Source organism: Rhinatrema bivittatum, chromosome 5 (genome assembly GCF_901001135.1).
Source record: "Rhinatrema bivittatum chromosome 5, aRhiBiv1.1, whole genome shotgun sequence".
Lineage (NCBI taxonomy): Eukaryota > Metazoa > Chordata > Amphibia > Gymnophiona > Rhinatrematidae > Rhinatrema > Rhinatrema bivittatum.
In genome coordinates, this window is record NC_042619.1 from 297,725,076 (window position 1) to 297,745,215 (window position 20,140).

Consider the following 20,140-nt stretch of genomic DNA (forward strand, 5'->3'; position numbering starts at 1 on the left):
AGGAAGTTCCTGCCTGCACTTCCTTGCCTTGGCAATCGGGTCGGCACTGTAAGTGTACTAGTTTGCCTCTGCATTCAGTGTCTTGTTCCAGCATCCTACTTTCCAACGTCTGTCTGTCCTGTCTCCCCAGGTAGTACCCTCAGACTGTCTCTCTGGTACTGACCTCGGCCTGCTCCTTGACCATTCTGCTCGCTGCCTGGATCTTGACCTCTGCCTGCCTTGTGACCTCGTCTGATCTCTGAAACCTGATCCCTGCTTCATTGACTACTCCTCGGACTGATCCTCGGAACCTGACCCCAGCTACCATTGACCACATCTCTTGATTCTGGCTTGTCCCTTGACTTGTCATCGCCTACACTGTACTGGCCTTCCTTGGTTCTCCAGACCTACAGCCTTGTGGCCGACCGCGCTCCCTTGCTGCTCATGGGCACGCCTCTCTACTACCTCTCTGGGAGACCCTGCGAGGCCCACCCTAAGCCTAAGCGGCCCGGGTCCCTAGGGGCTCCACCCGGGCCGCTTGGACTTAGGTGGGCCTCGCAAGGTCTCCCACGGGTTTCCAGTGGTGAAGCTCATCCTAGCTTCTGTCTCCTCCTGTGCTCCGCCCCCTGGGGGCAGGTGCTTCCTGGTCTCTACCAGGGAGCCATTCTTCACTGCTCCAGGACAAGGGTCCACCTCCAAGCGCAACAAATAAGCTGTATAAATTGTTTTAAAGGGCACATTTCAGTTATTCACAAAGTAGGGGAGGTCACTAAAGGCTCTCTGGAGATTCTGTAATGAAAAGATATTGTTCTGTGCACAAGTAAAGCTTAGAGCTGAGACTTTTTTCTTTATTTCTTCTACTGTAGGATAGATAGTACTGGAGAGGGTAAAATAAAGTGGGGTAACAAAGACCTCTGCAGATAAGATGTTAAAAATGGACATTATACAGTTGTATGTAAAAGTTTAGGCACTTCTGAGCAAACTGCATGTTTCAAGGAACCTCTCCATGATACAAAAGTTAAACATATATCTTTCTGCAGGTTTCAATGCAAAATTACTATTTGCTGATTTTAACAGATTGAAAAATAATAAAACAGTGAATACGGCACATGCAGTTGTTTAGACACCATTGTAACACCTCCTTTTGCAGAAATAACAGCCTCTGCATTTTCCTGTAGCCAGCTAAGAGTCTTTCGATTCTTGTTTCTGGAATCCATTCCCACTCTTTATTGCAGAACTCCTCTGGCTTAGAATCCAAATATTCTTAGGACTTCTTGCTTGCACTGCATGTTTGAGATCTCCTCACTGATTTTCATTACTCAAGTCTGGGGACTGGGAAGGTCATTCCAAACCCTTTACCTTTCTTTCACGGTTAGTTTTGAGGTATTTTTTGGATGGTTGTCTTGCTAAAATATCCAACTTCTTTTCAGTTTCAATTTCTTCAATGACCGTAGGACATTAGCTTCCAGGATATGTTGATATTTAGTTGAACACGATCACAAAAACAAAACAGAGGCGCAAAAATGTCAAAGTATTATAGGCATAAATATTATTTAAATTAAACCCAAAAGGACTTCTTTTAAAACGATTATGAATTTGCTGATATGATGCCGCTTGCCTTGCAATGGGCTGCAAGCATTTTCAAACCTGCATTCACATTAAATAATGTTCATGCCTATATTACTTTGACATTTTTGCACCTCTGTTTTGTTTTTGTGATCGCATGTAATATTTGGAGGTGTTTTGCTGCATAGTTTATAGGATAATTAGTTGAATCCATTCTTCCTTCTACCTGCACAATATTTTCTGTGTTGCTGGCTGCCATACAACCCTAAAGCATAAAAGATCCATGTCAGTGTTTTATGGTTGGCAAGGTGATCTATTCTTGAAATGCTTCACCCGTTTTACTCCAAAACTATCTTGCATGGTTGTGGCTGAATAGTTGAATATTTGTTTCATCAGTCCAAACCATTTTTTTCCAAAGTGTTTCTGGCTTATCGAGGTTTTGTTTTGCATACTTTAGACAAAGACATTTGTGATGAAGTTGCAGAAAATGATCTGACAACTCTCCAATGATTATTGTGTAAGCAATACTGTACCATGAACCTGTGGACAACTATTCCAGTGTCAGCTAAACTTCTCAGCAGGTCATTTGAGGTAATCTGTGGGTTCTGTTTTGCAGATCTGAACAGTTTTTGGGCAGTCTTTCAGATCCTGACTTGAATTCAACAGTTCCACATAACTTCTATTCCTAAACAATGTTTCTGACAGTTGACATTTCTAACTGGAAGTGTTTTTAGATTTTTTTATAGCCTTCTTCTGATTTGTAAGAGTGAATGATCTTCATTCTCAAATACTCAGCCATCTGTTGTATAGTGGAGCCCCTGGTTGTTGAAAGTAGACAGAACAATCACAAGCTGAGGGGTTAGAAGGGTCAGAGTATTTGTTTAACTGTAAAATTGTTTTTATTTGACAAACTGAAGGCTTAACAAGTCAACTTTTTGGGCCTTATTAACAACTCTTAAAATGTAGTAATGAATTAACTGGGAGGGTGTCAAAGCATTTGCACATACCATACTGAATGATTTATTATTTATCTGTTAAAATACGCAAATAAATAGTAATTTTGCATTAAAAACTGCAGAAAGTTGTTGTGTTTAATTTTGTATCATGCAGAGGTTGTATCAACTTCTGTTCATTTAGAGCTTCATTGAAACATACAATTTGACCAGGGATATCTAAACTTTTGCACACAACTGTAGTTGAATGTTTTATTTCTCTTCTCCACCACCATTTAATAAAAAAAAAGGAAGTAAAAATCGTTAAACAGAGAGAAGAGCTGAAATAAATATAATTACAAATGGTATATATATAAAATGAATATTTATTTATTTATTTATTTTATTTATTTAACGGCTTTTAATATACCGGTGTTCGTGCGGGCACATCACGCCGGTTTACAATAAACTTGCGAAAGGAGGAAATTACAATAAACAGGGAGAGGGGGATGGAGCAGGTTCGAGAAAAAGGGGGGGGGGAGAGGGGAGAAAGTAAAGGAGGAGGAAGATAGCAGCTGGGAAATTGAAAGGAACGTAACATTATTTACATGAGAGGCAATAAAATGAGGGTTAGTACAGTCACAAAGTTACAGCGGACATTGTCACAAAGTTACAGCGGATAGTGAGGAAATATGGATTGCATGGAGTACAGAATACACTTGACAGAGGCAATAAATAAATAAATAAATAAATAAATATATTTATAAATAAACCTCTTGCTGCAAAGCTCTAGGTGGCGCACATAAAGAGTAACATTAATAAAATTACAGAAAAACTGTGACAAAACACAGTCACCAAAACACAAAACTAGCACTTAATCATTGCACCATAGCCTCCTTAAGCATCCTCCAAGTCATATGAATGCCTGCTCATCTTGCACAAAATGCATCTTTTTTCTGTTAATATTGTATTTGCACATTGGCTATGAAAAGGACACTGATGCATATGTCTGAGCAGCAGCACAGTAAATATCCCAACTAACTAGAATGGATGGGGTAGCAGCACAGATTAGCTTTCAAAACATTAAACAGTTTCCCTCAGGAATGAAATAATAATACATAATATTATGATTTAGAACTTGATTTGTTTGCAGACCATTATATTTCTACATATCCAAGTGGACTCACCCACACAACTAAATTATTCAGGTACCACTTTGAATGCTGAAAGGATGCAGAATGTGTTATGATACCAGTACATGACACATTGACACTGTAATTTTAAACCAGCAGTAAATATAAACCCCAAACCATGGAAAAAAGAAAAGGAAAAAATGCCTCACCATTTTAAGAAGCATTCTGTTGTCTCGGAGAGAGCCAACCATTCCAATAAAAGACACGGCAAACATCCCAATCCCAAGGAGAAGAAGAATTACCGCTGGAGCCAGGAAGATACCTTTCAGGGTTTTGTGCAGCTGCCGTTCGGCCTCCGCATAAATGCCGATGCACAGTATGACCAGGCCAATGATCTACCAAGGAAGAACAATATATCAGGGTACAGCAGCCAATAATGTTCTCAATAACTGATGACATTCAGAAGGGCATGAGAGCGGAACAGGTACAGCCATGAAGGTTTCAACAGTCAGTATTCCTCCATCACATGCATCACCACTAGTGAGACAGCGTGGCTCTGGGTAATGCAGTATCTATGATATGCACGAAGGCTGTGGCTTGGTGACTTGCAGAGAATTCTGTGAGCTTCTCGTGATCTCTAATAAAGAAAATACACGATGGGCACCACCCAGTGGAGTGAACTAGTTGTGAGCGGCTTCATTCAATATGTACATCATCTCACTTGTAGAAAAAGAAGACTGTATCACTGTCAAAGTCATTCGCTGAAAGGACCTATCACATGTAACAAGCAGAAAAGACTCTTGCTGTCATGGAATCACCATGTAAATGTTCTCACACAATCCCTGCCTCACACAGGGTTTGTGTGAGGACATTTACATGGTGAATTTTCAAAAGGTCCAATGTACATTGGACCTTTTGAAAATTTACCTGGATTGAGTGCTAAATTTTAATTCATAAAACGTGAGCAGTGATAAGGGCGGATATAGGGTAGGAAAACAAAGGTAGGTGCTTACCATTGATTTTCAAAACTAGATACTTAACTTAAGGGTGAGTCACTGCCTAAGTTACTGTATTTTCCACAAAGATATTGCGGGATTTACTAAGCTGCAGTACTGAGGTATTTTCTCAGCAGTAAAATACCACAGGAGAAGTACTGCGGATTAGTAACCCCAAAGATTTCCATGCAGTGGTGGCCCCACAGCTCAGGACCACCATCTTAAAGAGCCCTAGCTGCCAGAATCATCCCCTCCCAGTACAAGCCAAAACCCCCAGGGCTCTTTCACAATAGAGACAAAGACAGGACCCTTGGCTTGCCAGCACCATTTTTAAAAGATGGCGGCGCTGGGCCCAAAGCCATAGGGAGTGTTCCACGCTCCCAATAGACCACCAGGGATGTATTGGTAAAAACCAAGGGGAGGGGTTATTTTATCAAAAAGGGAGGGGTTTGGGAAGGGGCAGAACCTGCACCAGGGGGGGTTAATTTTGTTAAAATCTTTTTTAGATACTTCGGCTACCTCATGGGGCAGCAGGGGTAGAATGGGGGTCTCAAGAGACTCCTGGGGCTTTTGGATGTATTAGGGGAGGGGTGAATTGCGCTGCTGGGGCCCTTTAAATGACTGAGCCAGGTGCATTGGGATGCATTTTAGCATCCCAGTGCTCCCAGTGAAAGTTAATTACAACTCCAGACGTAGCTAATTTTCCAGAAAATAAAGCAGCTTGCAATTTTTCAGCCTAGCCACATTTTATTTACATGAAATTACCTAAAAATGAGCTGCTTTGCATTTTTACATTATTAGGGGGAGAAATACCATGTTATTTAAAGTACTGCATGTTATTGCCATGTTAAGGCACTTACTGTGTGGGAAATGCCTAACACAGCTTAGTCAATGACTTCTTAGGTCCCTAAACCTAGACAAATTAATTTGAGGCCTAAATTTAGGCCTCTAAGTAGCTGCCTAAGGAGGTCACTGACTATGCTGCATTAGATGTTTACCTCACATGATCGGGGAGGGAGGAGGGTTGTCATACACTGTTTTTAGTAAGAATATATTAGTGTCTTTTTGTGCTAATTTGTTCAGGTTTGGCTGCACATTGAGATTCTACTAAACTACATGTTCCTATTAGGGATTTGAATTCGCTTAAAGAATTGCCACCATAACCTTTAAATACCATCTTATGACACCGGTCAAAACTGCAAACTAAACAGGAAGTTAAAGATTCACAAAAAGTACATTTGCAATTACCAGGTTTTTACTATTACGGTTTTGCATCACATGGTGCTTTTCAATTTGTTTTTATTTCTTTGGGTTTCCTATGTATAAAGAGCACAGAACATTACAATTCTTGATCTAGTGTCTAGTCTGCAGTATTAATATTGACCTTTATGACCTTCACTGCAACTACTGAGTGACAGAATCTTACTCATGAGTTAAGGTAGGCTGAGAGAAATAAACAGTTTGACCCCCAGTTCCCTGGGTTAGTCAGGGATGACACTGAGTAGTGTGCCTCATCACAGCCTAATGAAGACCTGGTGGTGCTCTACAGATCTGGATCAGTTGTGACAGCTACCCCAGGGGAAGCATTTTCTAAAAAGAAATCTTGGAATCTGCCTAGGGACCCCAGAGAACATAATTTAACCAAGGGCTGGATGTACTAAAAGAAGTTTTTCCCCCATGTTGAGAGTGACTTTCAAAGACATTTCTGTGCATAAAATACACATGTGCATAAAGGGCTTGGTATAAAATTGCACAGGGGTTTTGCGCACAAAAGCATGCGTGGAACTCTATTCCGCATGCACTTTTATGTGCACTGCCAATAAGCATTCCGGGAGCAGAAACAGGATTTACATGCATGCTTTTGCTTTTAAGAAACATGCACACAAATTAACCCACACAAGTTATGCCCTACATACAGCGGGTGTAAGTTATTTTGTACAGGTTAGTTTGTGTGTGTTTTTAGGGATAATCAAAACCAGCTCTAGGATACCTGGCATCCTGTGCAAAAACTGAAATTGACTTTTATGACCTTCACTGCAACTACTGAGTGACAGAATCTTACTCATGAGTTACAGGTAGGCTGAGAGAAATAAATAGCTTGACCTCCAGTTCCCCGGGTTAGTCAGGGATGACACTAAGTAGGGTGCCTCATCACAGCCGTCCCCTTTGGAGGTAGCTTTGGCATAGCACTCCCTCCTTCAGCAATGATACTAGCTCTGGCTCAGGATACCAATCTCTCTCCTCCCCCTCCCCCACACATTTCCTTCACTCTCTACCAGGCACCTGTATCCTCTGTCCTGCTTTTTCCCTCCGCTTACAGTGCCCTGCATCCCCCTCTCTCATCTCCTCTATCCCTCTACTCTCTTTCTCCCTTTCCTGACCAGCAGCATCCCCCTATTTTTCTTTTCTCCTCTCTTCCTCCTTTTCCCCGCAGCCTAATCTCCTGCACAGTGTTTCTCCTGCCTGCAGATTTCAATTGGAAGGGTGCAGAAAGGAGCAGGCACTGGGGATAATTTTTCAAAGCAAACTTATATGTATAAGTTTATGTTGAAAATTGGAGTAACTTTTATACTTTGTCAACACATAAGTTATATGTATTGTTATAAAATTACCCTCCCTGTGTCTATGGGGAGAATGCTCAGTCCATAGGCTCTTAAGTTTCTCATCTACTGGTTACACACTACACAGCACTGCAGTGGCAGAGGCTACCACTTCTACTATGCAATTTTTCTGTAGAGTTACACAACTATGCAAACATGCAAGAAAAGACAGTTCCTTTTCAATAGAGCTTACAATCTAATAAGACAAACATACAGGACAAAAAACCTGGAGCATTTCATAAAGCAAGACATTGGTTAAAAAAGAAAATAAAGGTAGGTCATGACAATCAGACTTAAGATATAAAAGCAGATTCAAAAAGGTGGGTCATTAGATGGGATTTAAACATGGCGAGAGAGGGAGCCTGACGCACTAGTTCAGGACGACTATTCCAAGTACAGAGTCTGGAATTGGAAGTGTAGGAGAAGGGCACAGATAGGAGTGACTTATCCAACGAGTGGAGTACATGAGGAGGGGTGCAGAGAGAGAGAAGAGAGGAGAGGTAGTGAGGTGCTGCAGAGTGAAAGCATTTGTAGGTGAGAAAGAGGAAAGAACTCTATGTGAGAGCAGATAGGGAGCCAATGCAGTGACTTCAGAAGAGGGGCTGTGTAAGTGTAGCGAATTTGGTGAAAGATAAGTTGTGCAGTTGATTTTAGGTCAGATAGCAGTGGAGAGAGATGGCTTGCCGGGAGACCTGTGAGGAGCAGGTTGCAATAAGCAGGAAGAGATGAGAGAGTGGATAAGGGTTCTGGGAGTTTATTCAGAAAGGAAGGGACAGATTTTGGCAATGTTAAAAAGAAATGATACGCTTTAGCAAAGTTTTGGATATGCGTAGAGAAGGAGAGGAGTCAAAGTTGACTCCTAGGTTACAGACTGAGGGGACTGGGAGGATGACCATGTTATCCACAGAAATAAAGGAGGAAGAGGGGAGCTGGACATGGGGGGGGGGGGGGGGGGGGAGATAAGGAGCTCTGTCTTGCCCATGTTGAGTTTAAGGTGCTCATGGGACGTCCAGGCAGCAATGTCAGACAAGCAGGCCGAGATCCAGGACTGGATTTCTGGTGAAATATTTGGTGTAGAAAAGTAAATCTGGGAGTCATCAGCATAAAAATGGTTTTGAAACCATGAGAGGAAATCAGAGCACCAAGGGAATTATTATATAGTGAGAAGAGAAGAGGGCCCAGGATAGAACCCTGAGGCTCACCAATTTGTAGTTGAAAGGCAATAGAGGAGGAACCACCAGAGGAAACGTTAATAGTGCGAAGGGAGAGGTAAGAAGAGAAAAAAAACAGGACAGAGTCCCGAAATCCAAGCGAGGACAGAGTATCAAGGAGTAGGTGAAGATCAATAATGTTAAAAGCAGCAGACAGGTCAAAGAGGATAAGGGCAGAGTAAAGGCCTTTGCCTTTATCCATAAACAGGTCAGTGGAAGCTTTGGCAAGGCTGAATGTAGAGGGCAAAAACCAGCAACAATGAACGGCAAGTTCAAGTAGTTTGGAGGCAGAAGGGAGACTGGATAACAGTTGGCAGGATAGGTAGGATCCAGTGAAGCCTGTAACTATATCCATCTGTCCTCTAATTCCAGCCAAATCTCTTTGCACCCAAATATACAAGGGTAGCCCAAGCTGTCCTCTTATACTAGGCATATATCTTTTTTTTTTTTTTTTTAAATCTGTTTTAGTCGTCACAGAAGAAAAACAATGAACAAACATGATCATAGTAGCTGCACACAAAGTAACAAACAGTATAACTGAGAAGCCTCAATTACAATTAGAATTCCTCTGCAACTTTACAGTTTACTTCTTTCAGCATCCTTCTCCAGAAGAACAAGATGCATTCCTCCCCTACAATTACCCACATCCAAACATACAACACTCTCACTCTCATTCATTCCGGCTGATTCCTAACACAACCGTTGTTAGCTGTTTTACGAGTCTTGCATGTGATTCTAAAAGAGTCGGACAATTTTTCCCCACAAACAATATTTGGCATAACAGCTTGTTCTACTTCCAGACCATGCTCCAAAGAGTTTATTATCTCAGACTTTGGGCTCTTTTTCTTATATGATTATAAGAAAGTACCTTTATGACCCATGCAGTAGTACACATTGATAACAGGTAGGGAACACTAAACAGAAGAGCAGATGATGTGTGTGAGAGAGAGAGAGAGAGAGAGAGAAAGAAAAACAAGGTAGGCAGGATAAGAAAAGTGAAACTTAAGTAACCCTTTTCTTCTGAGGGACATCTCCTCTAAGGGCACACAAAAGAATGTGCTTCTTAGGGCTATTTTCTTTTGCCTCAGGTCCCCTCCACTTGTATTGCCCCAGGGGGTAAGCAGATGCTTGTGGCCTAGGCGGTGAGGTGACCTCCTTTCTGGTGTGCAGCTGGTTAGTGATGTAAATGTCTGTACAAGTAAGTGTCCTTTCTCTTTCTCTGTGTAAGTGGTGAACTCCAGCCTCCTGGGGAAATCCTAACTCCCTTTACATGAGAGCTTAGTAGTCCCCTACTCCTGCAGGGTCCCAGACTGCAACTGATTCCCTCTGAATTTTCACAGTCCTACCTGGATCCAGCAGACTTCATAACATGACCCAACCTGTGTGTGTGTTGTCTTCCTTGATGCTCCTCAGTCTCTTATTTGTGTTTTTTTCTTCTTCTGAGCCTTCCAGAAGGGAAGTCATTAACTCACTCAAAATGAATCAAGGGGTAAACAACTTCCCCTCATCTTAAATAGGGTATCTCACTGACTGTTTCAATATCTTCTGGGGCCACTGTCCTTGCAGCCATTCATTAACCTTTGAAGAACACTAACAAAGCTTAGTGACTTGGCCTCTGGATTCAGGGGGGTAATCTTTCCTCAGAACTCCAGGCTGTAACCCAGGCAAAATAGTCCTTAACACAGTCCAAATACTTTTAACTTTCTCAATTTATTGATACCTAACCTGGCAGCGGGTGCAAAGGCTGGTGTTTTCCCAAAGTATCTGGTGAAGCTGTTGGCCTCACCAAAAGGAAAGGGACCCACACTTCTAGGGCTCCTCCTTTCCTCAAACTCTCCTCTCGATTCCTCCTGAATCTCGCCCTAGTCCCTAGTTATATCCAGGGTCCACCCACTCAGCTACCTCATAGAGAAGGAGCTGTAAAATGATATTCCCTCTAGCTAATTGTTTTTCTACAGGATATAGGTGACATCTAGTAGTCAACCAGTAAGGGTACCACAGTTAGATGTCCCTAGGTCTCTGCCCTGCTCTCCTACTAGATGGCCCTAAGTCCTTGCCCTAGAGGGACAGACCATTCTTTGCAGCACCTCCTTCTGGAGGCTGTCTGTAATGGTTTGATCTCTGTCCAGAAAGGGGGGAAGGATCAGGCCCTTAGTGTGTGATCAGTCTGTTGCCTTTTGAGGAGCTATTTTTGTTTGTTCTGCTAAGTCAGGGCCTACCACCCTGATTTGGCATTTTTTCTGTTTGGAGGAGATCCCTGACAGTGCAATCCCTGCACGTGAGGTTCTGCCTCCCTTTGGAAGAGAGACTTTCTTGATATTTGGCTATTTTAAGGATTTTGACTGATGTGAAGCCCTGGTCAGTCCTGGTGAAGGAAGGACAAAGCCCCTGATCTGGAGGCCAGGTTGTTGAAGACATGCTAGCTCTTGTTCCGGCCAAGGGAAGGAACTGTAGTGACAATGTAACCCCAGATTGAGTTTTTGGACTTTTCAGTGTTTTTTCTCCTTTTTTGTTTGTGAGGAGTTTTTTGGTTCTCCCCTCTTCACAGGGAAGCTGGGCCTGTGATAGCTGGAATCCTGCTCACATCAGACTTTTCCTTCAAGAAATCACCTCCATCAGGCATTCAGGAGTAAGACGCAAAGATCTGGAGAAACCACCACTGCACCTATAGGCTTGGGGTAAAGAAGACTGAATTTTGAAGACTTAAGTAGGATTTTTTCATGGACTGTGGGGATCCCCTCATCCAAAAGAGTTCCCTAGGCCACTCAGACTAGGAGTAAAAGTCTCATGCCAGGCACCTGAGAGAAAGGACACATGTACCAGAGACGGCAGTAATCTGTGAAACCCCAGCTGTAGTATGTAATGATTGGGCACTGATTTTATTTCTGAAGAGATCAGCTCTGTTTCCAGCTTGTCTGTCCCTGAAGCACAACATTGTAGAGACAATGAGAGTGACAGGGAGATACTCACACCTAAAGGAAAAGCTACACCAGCAGCTGGGCCAAGAAAGTCTGTCATCACCCCACACCTTGGGGACAAGCAGAAGGGGGAAGAGAGTTAGTGGAGACAGCCCCAGGAACAAATATGTTTGTGTGCCCTTGGAAACAGTACAAAACCATTGAAAAAGGGTTACATAAATATTCCATTTAGTTACACAGGGGAACCATTTCTTCTCTTGAAACAGGAAAAGGAAAGACAGGATTTCTGCTGAACACTGTTCCTAACCTTTATAAATCAGAGACTTTTCCTTAGATACCAGGGATAAACTTGTTATTGGGTTTTCTTTCCACCTTCACAGCAGTGTAATTGAGACTCTGTTTGCAGGTATTAGTCAAGATCAAGATATTAAAACCATGAACACAAAGAACGCCGAACTTGGCACGTTTCTGACTAGTCCCAGCCACTGCTTGCTTTATCTTGTCAGAATGCTGAGCTTAGGAAGCATTTTCAAGAAAGTGGACCTGAGGGAGTTTACAGAATCTGCCATAATTAAAAGGGGAATCTTGTGTTATGCATAGAAGATACTATTTGTGTGCACAAAATATGATTTCTATGCAGACAGCATGTGTGTGCACATGGATCATATTTAACTGCACTAAGCATGTCTTTCGCTACATTTTCTGGTTAGTGCACATTTTTAAAACTCCCGGTACATTAACATACTATTAGTTTAATGCATTGGGAGTTAACTCTTTTTTAGCGAGTCTGTAAGAAAATTCACTGAAATTCATCACACATTTTCTACTCGTCTTATTACATTGGGCCATATATCTAATGTATGTGTTTTTACAGGATTACTACAGGAGGAGTGGTGATAGGGTCATCATGTTTGTTGAGTTTAATTATCAAAATCTTGGGGGGCAGAGTTGGCCTATGGACCTGAAAACTTGAATTTGAGGATGGGCAGTGCAATGCTGATGGTTTGCCTAGGGTGCCTAATACCCTTACACTGGCCCTCTAATCCAGAACCCTGGCCATTGCCTTGGAATTTTCCCCATGTGCAGTGTTTGCCAAATCATGATTTACAACAAGAACTGAGGAACTCAGGGCAGGGGCATGCCAAGTCCAACCGATCATGGAGAGTTTATGATCGCTACTCCTTAATGCAGTGCTTCTTAACCTAGTCCTCAGGGCACACCTAACCAGTCAGGTTTTCAGGATATCCACAATGAATATGCATGAGACAGATATGCATGCACTGCTTCCATTGTATGCAAATCGAGCCCATGCATATTTATTGTGGATATCCTGAAAAAGCTGACTGGCTAAGTGTGCCCTGAGGACTGGGTTGAGAAGCACTGCCATGGTGTACAGTGCCAACTAGTAAAAAGTGCAAACACCTACCAGCCTGATGTCCTTCAATGCCTCCTTGCCCTCAAAATGACCCTTTGGATCTCAGCTGGCCAAACTGGTCTTTGTCTGCCATCATTTACTATGTTACCAGGTGGGAGAACGTGAATGGCAGCCTGTGTGATTGCACCACTCTTTGCTATACAGAATGACAGAAATCATTACCTGAACCCATGGAGAAGCAAGTTAATATTTTTATGAAAATACATTCTAGCACAGTGTTGGTTTTAACAATACAATGGCTTTGATTTTATCTACCACCCCCCTCTACAGTCCCCCCACCCCTTTCTCAAGGAATTTCAAGACATTTTGAGGACGTTCGGTCCCGAAATCTAACCAAATCAGCAGATATGAGTAACCATACTAGAAAAAATATTGTTTACGAACCTAAAAACTCAAATTGTGCACATAAAAAGTGCATACACAGAAATTCTCTGCACGTAAAGCATGCTTAGTGTGCAGAAAACTGGATTTATCAAAAAATTGTTTTGTGTATACAAATTCCAAGTACAGGATCCCTGCAACGTTGACTTCGGTTCCAACTGCCTAACATTAGTCTGATTAACTTTACCCCAGCTCTGACCAGAGTTAAATCCCCAGCGTTAAAAAACCATGCGTTAAACCTACATATACGTCTTTGCAGTGAGGAATAGCAGCAGCTGCTTTAATTAAAATGGGATTTAAATGAAGGAGCGCTAACGTGTGCACACAATTTTACGCTGGTTTGCGTGCACATTTTGTCATGCGGAAAACTCCTTGCTGCACCGAGAGTAAAGCCTGCACACGAAAAAAAAAAATGGGGCGGATTTTCAGAGCCCTGCTCGCCTAAATCCGGGCAGATTTAGGTGAGCAGGGCCCTGCGCGCCGGTGCGCCTATGTTCAATAGGCCTACCGGCGCACGCAGACCCCGGGACTCGCGTAAGTCCCGGGGTTTGGCGAGGGGGGTGTGTCGGGGGCGGGCCCGGTTGGCGCAGCATTTTGGGGGCGTGTCGGCAGCGTTTTGGGGGCGGGCCCGGGGGCGTGGCCGCGTCCTCCGTACCCGCCCCCAGGTCGCGTCCCGGCGCGCTAGCGGCCCGCTGGCGCGCGGGGATTTACGTCTCCCTCTGGGAGGCGTAAATCCCCCGACAAAGGTAAGGGGGGGGGTTTACACAGGGCTGGGCGGGTGGGTTAGGTAGGGGAAGGGAGGGCAAAAGAAAGTTCCCTCCGAGGCCGCTCCGATTTCGGAGCGGCCTCGGAGGGAACGGGGGTAGGCTGCGCGGCTCGGCGCATGCCGGCTATACAGAATTGATAGCCTTGCGCGCGCCGATCCAGGATTTTAGCGGCTACTCGCGTATCTGCTAAAATCCCACGTACTTTTGCTGGCGCCTGATGCGCCAGCAAAAGTACGCCAATTCGCGCGGTTTGAAAATCTACCCCAATATTTGCAAGCAAAACTGTGCGCTCAGCCTACGGCACTTGTAGAGCACCTGAAGGCTCTCTACTAAAAAGGACTGTTCCACTTGTCACAGGGGGCACTAGAGTAGTGTTATTGAGGGTTTTAACTACCCCCTGTGGGAGCCTGAGATGGTGAGTTCTCAATAAATCCCTGCCACCATCTTAAAATGGGGACTTTTTAGTTATCCCTTCTAGGGCTGTCTCCGGTTCATTGTTCGGTTTACTTAGGGAAGGACCCTTGATGATGAGGCTTGGAGCAGGGAAAAGAAGAAAGGGTGTCTTTTCCTAACCTTACTATGTCCCTTTAGAAAACCTTTTGCTTTTGGAAGAGGAAGTTATTCCACCCTTCCTTTCATTTATTTTAGATTTTATTTTCTTACGACTTTGCTTTTTCACACCTGCCTGAGTACCCTAGGGCCCGGGGGCTCAGGTGTAGGCTAAGAGGAGCGCGTCTCTCAACCAGAGAGCCCAGGAGGACCGTAACGAGTCCGGGTAGAGAAGTGAACCGGGGTTCATGCGTGGGGAAAGCGAGGCGAGCGTGAAGCTCTGCGGCACACACTGGTGCTAACCACATCGACATCATCAAGATGCTGAAGAGGAGAATGGAGGGACCATACAAGGTGCAAACAAGGAAGGAAGGAGAATGACTGAACAGACTAAAGGTATGAAAAATGAGACTTCACGTAAGCACACTTACATTGGCAAAACATTATTCTATCCTCCAAATTCTGGGAGGAAGCTCCAACACCACCCCATTAATTGGAATGGATCAGGAATAAGAAACATAAATTGACATCAGTAACAGAATAAATGAACTGGAAGCTGAAAGTTACACATTTATTAAAAGATCTGAAGCTGTACAATGAATGGAAAATGGACTGTAAATAACAAGAACTTGCAAGTGAACCTTTATTGCTTTTTTAATTAATCTATATTCACCATATACATATTAAGAACCTTTTTTTTAAACTCAACTTTCCATCTTTAATCAGTGAAGTTGGAAACCACCAATTGCTTCCAACGTGATTATTAGTGCTGGATTTGACTATTGAACAAAGTAATCTTCTCCCCTTCCCCAAACAAGGAATTCTGGACCTTCAGAACGTATGAAGGAGATAACTTTAGCAGCTAAACCTTTATCTGAGGTGTGGTCTTTGGGGTCCTGTAATGGGACACTAGCCCTGGGTTACACTTTCTATTACACTGGGGCCTTTGTTAGGTTCTCCCTCCTCCTGCTCCCTGCCTGGGAGGGAAGGGGCTGGAGAAGGAGGAAGAGATGAGGCACACTGGTCAATAGTCATGGGGGGGCAGAGCCCTGTGTGCTCTGTCCAGAGGGAGGTCCCTGGTGCCACACCCAAACTGCTGTGAATCTATGGGCATTTATAGGCATACTGCATATGTAACGTCTAAGTCCGTGGACTGGACAAGCCAGCTATGACTGCAATCAAGGACTGCATCTTTTTTTTTTTCTGCCCATCTCTACTAATGTGAGGTTTTGGAGAGAAGAGGCCTCGAAAGACCACACTGGAAGCATTTGGGTGACCAGGTTTTACAGAAGTGCCTCCTCAAAGCAAACACAACATTTAAAAAGGACTAGCACTACTCAACAATCATTCATACCATCTACAAGTGCCATCTTCAATATGAAGACTAGCAACAATGGTGTAGCATTTCAGATATTCACAAACAAATAATTGGCATATATGGGTCATGGCTTATAAAATATCTTACAACTTGAGCTCCAGGAAGTTTGCATAGAAAATTGAAATTAATCTGTTGCTATTTTTATGCGCTCTGAATCTATGGCTGTTTCAGGGCTTAGGGCTGTTTTAAAGCATTAAATTTAATGTTGACTCTTAACGCGTTTAGCTTATTTTATGCCAATGACGATAACTGCGATAATGTTAGTGTTTTATTACAAATTAATTCTCCTGTAAATTGTAATGTACACCTAAATGTGGTGCGCATTTTGTTCTTACCCACTGGGAGCATTTCTACGATCCAGCAAGCTGAAATAACTTAAGAAATAAAATAAATACATATACTCAGGAGTTAGGAAAGTTGCAATAGAAATTTGAGAGAAATACCTTCTTGAATTTATCTTGTGTACAAATTTCTCTTTGAGGTCGATAGTCTGGCAGAAAATTCTAGTATGTGAAATTCAGGGAGGAGAGGCCACAGAGTGCTTAGAGCAGTGGGTTGAGAATCAGGGAAGCCAGGATTCAAATCCTGCATCTCCCACTGTTGTTCCTTGTGACCTTCAGCAAGTCACCTTCCATTGCCTCAGGCACAAATTTAGATGATAAGCCCTCAGGAGACAGGGAAATAGCTGTCTTAGCTAGTACCATTTTATTTTGAGTTTATATAGTTTTATGTTACACTGTTAATCATTTTATAATGTTTGTCTTGTTTAACTTTAGTTTTAATTATGTGTGTGGTAAAATTGTTCACTGCTTTGATATTTTACTAGAAGGGTGGTTAAACAAATATTAAATAAACTAAACTGTACCTGAATGTAACTTGTCTTGAGATACCAAAGAAAAGACGTGAAAAATCTAAACTTCCAATAGGTCAGGGGATAAGGAACAATGTACTTATTACCTCTCACCTACAATAATGTACTATGATAACATTGACTTACTCAAAGGCATGCCATAATCACATCGGTGGACATAATGCTAGCCAGGAATTACTTTCTTCTTAACATTAACAGATCACAATCACAGTAGCTCCATGGTTTAAAAATTTTAAAGAAGAAAACCTTTACTGAAAATCAGAAGCTTCACACCGGCTAACACCATGGGGAGGAAAGGGCTTGTATGCAAATCCTAGAGCAATGAATAATTTAAACACAGTTCATTTACTTCCTGATCTCTCTATGCTTAACACAGTTGTCAATGCCACTCATTAAATGTTATTGATAAAAAATAAATTAAGTAAAAAAATAATTAATATGCAATGCAAATTCAGAATTAAAAAAAGGTAGCCAGCAATAAAGCCAGCTGGAGGACGAAAATAGCAAGGCAAAACCAAACTGAGGAATATAAAAAGCACCCAAGAATGAACTGAACTGGAAAACTGGTGCTTTTTTAGCATTATCGGTGCAGTATGCGCTCCTTTGGTAAAACAGCATCTTTGCAGTGTCATGGGTGCAGTGTGCGCTCCTTTGGTAAATCAGCATCTTTGCAGTGTGTGCTCCTTTGGTACATCAGCATCTTTGCAGTGTGATGGGTATGGTGTGCACTCCTTTGGTAAATCAGCATCTTTGCAGTGTCATGAGTGCAGTGTGCGCTCCCTTTGGTAAATCAGCATCTTTGCAGTGTCATGGGTGCGGAGTGCGCTCCCCTTTGGTAAATCAGCATCTTTGCAGTGTCATGGGTGCGGTGTGCGCTCCTTTGGTAAATCAGCATCTTTGCAGTGTCATGGGTGCGGTGTGCACTCCTTTGGTAAATCAGCATCTTTGCAGTGTCATGGGTGCGGTGTGCGCTCCTTTGGTAAATCAGCATCTTTGCAGTGTCATGGGTGCGGTGTGCGCTCCTTTGGTAAATCAGCATCTTTGCAGTGTCATGGGTGCGGTGTGCGCTCCTTTGGTAAATCAGCATCTTTGCAGTGTGTGCTCCTTTGGTACATCAGCATCTTTGCAGTGTGATGGGTATGGTGTGCACTCCTTTGGTAAATCAGTATCTTTGCAGTGTCATGGTTGCAGTGTGCGCTCCTTTGGTACATCAGCATCTTTGCAGTGTCATGGGTGTAGTGTGCACTCCCTTTGGTAAATCAGCATCTTTGCAATGTCATGGGTGCAGTGTGCGCTCCCTTTGGTAAATCAGCATCTTTGCAATGTCATGGGTGCAGTGTGCGCTCCCTTTGGTAAATCAGCATCTTTGCAATGTCATGGGTGCGGAGTGCGCTCCCCTTTGGTAAATCAGCATCTTTGCCGTGTCATGGGTGCGGAGTGCGCTCCCCTTTGGTAAATCAGCATCTTTACAGTGTCATGGTCGGTGTGCGCTCCTTTGGTAAATCAGCATCTTTACAGTGTCATGGTCGGTGTGCGCTCCTTTGGTAAATCAGCATCTTTGCAGTGTCATGGGTGCGGTGTGCGCTCCTTTGGTAAATCAGCATCTTTGCAGTGTCATGGGTGCGGTGTGCGCTCCTTTGGTAAATCAGCATCTTTGCAGTGTCATGGGTGCGGTGTGCGCTCCTTTGGTAAATCAGCATCTTTGAGTGTCATGGGTGCGGTGTGCGCTCCTTTGGTAAATCAGCATCTTTGCAGTGTCATGGGTGCGGTGTGCGCTCCCTTTGGTAAATCAGCATCTTTGCAGTGTCATGGGTGCAGTGTGCGCTCCCTTTGGTAAATCAGCATCTTTGCAGTGTCATGGGTGCGGTGAGCGCTCCTTTGGTAAATCAGCATCTTTGCAGTGTCATGGGTGTGGTGTGCGCTCCTTTGATAAATCAGCATCTTTGCAGTGTGTGCTCCTTTGGTACATCAGCATCTTTGCAGTGTGATGGGTATGGTGTGCACTCCTTTGGTAAATCAGCATCTTTGCAGTGTCATGGGTGCGGTGTGCGCTCCTTTGGTAAATCAGCATCTTTACAGTGTCATGGTCGGTGTGCACTCCTTTGGTAAATCAGCATCTTTGCAGTGTCATGGGTGCGGTGTGCACTCCTTTGGTAAATCAGCATCTTTGCAGTGTCATGGGTGCGGTGTGCGCTCCTTTGGTAAATCAGCATCTTTGCAGTGTCATGGGTGCGGTGTGCGCTCCTTTGGTAAATCAGCATCTTTGCAGTGTCATGGGTGCGGTGTGCGCTCCTTTGGTAAATCAGCATCTTTGCAGTGTGTGCTCCTTTGGTACATCAGCATCTTTGCAGTGTGATGGGTATGGTGTGCACTCCTTTGGTAAATCAGCATCTTTGCAGTGTCATGGTTGCAGTGTGCGCTCCTTTGGTACATCAGCATCTTTGCAGTGTCATGGGTGTAGTGTGCGCTCCCTTTGGTACAACAGCATCTTTGCAGTGTCATGGGTGTAATGTGCGCTCCCTTTGGTAAATCAGCATCTTTGCAATGTCATGGGTGCAGTGTGCGCTCCCTTTGGTAAATCAGCATCTTTGCAATGTCATGGGTGCAGTGTGCGCTCCCTTTGGTAAATCAGCATCTTTGCAGTGTCATGGGTGCAGTGTGACTTCCCTTTGGTAAATCAGCATCTTTACAGTGTCATGGTCGGTGTGCGCTCCTTTGGTAAATCAGCATCTTTGCAGTGTCATGGGTGCGGTGTGCGCTCCTTTGGTAAATCAGCATCTTTGCAGTGTCATGGGTGCGGTGTGCGCTCCTTTGGTAAATCAGCATCTTTGAGTGTCACGGGTGCAGTGTGCGCTCCTTTGGTAAATCAGCATCTTTGCAGTGTCATGGGTGCGGTGTGCGCTCCCTTTGGTAAATCAGCATCTTTGCAGTGTCATGGGTGCGGTGTGCGCTCCTTTGGTAAACCAGCATCTTTGCAGTGTGTGCTCCTTTGGTAAATCAGCATCTTTGCAGTGTCATGGGTGCGGTGTGCGCTCCCTTTGGTAAATCAGCATCTTTGCAGTGCCATGGGTGCGGTGTGCGCTCCCCTTTGGTAAATCAGCATCTTTGCAGTGTCATGGGTGCGGTGTGCACTCCTTTGGTAAATCAGCATCTTTGCAGTGTCATGGGTGCGGTGTGCGCTCCCCTTTGGTAAATCAGCATCTTTGCAGTGTCATGGGTGCGGTGTGCGCTCCTTTGGTAAATCAGCATCTTTGCAGTGTCATGGGTGCGGTGAACGCTCCTTTGGTAAATCAGCATCTTTGCAGTGTCATGGGTGCGGTGTGCGCTCCCTTTGGTAAATCAGCATCTTTGCAGTGTCATGGGTGCGGTGTGCGCTCCTTTGGTAAATCAGCATCTTTGCAGTGTGCGCTCCTTTGGTAAATCAG

The 20,140-nt window shown here is 43.7% G+C and overlaps 1 protein-coding gene across 1 annotated transcript in view; it reads right to left on the reverse strand.

Moving 5' to 3' along the window:
- LOC115092825 (tetraspanin-15-like) overlaps window positions 1-20,140 on the reverse strand; it is a 466,288-nt gene that overhangs the window by 356,978 nt on the left and 89,170 nt on the right. Inside the window, 1 exon segment of the mRNA XM_029604161.1 lies at window positions 3,820-4,005. Coding sequence (XP_029460021.1) covers window positions 3,820-4,005 — 186 coding nt within the window.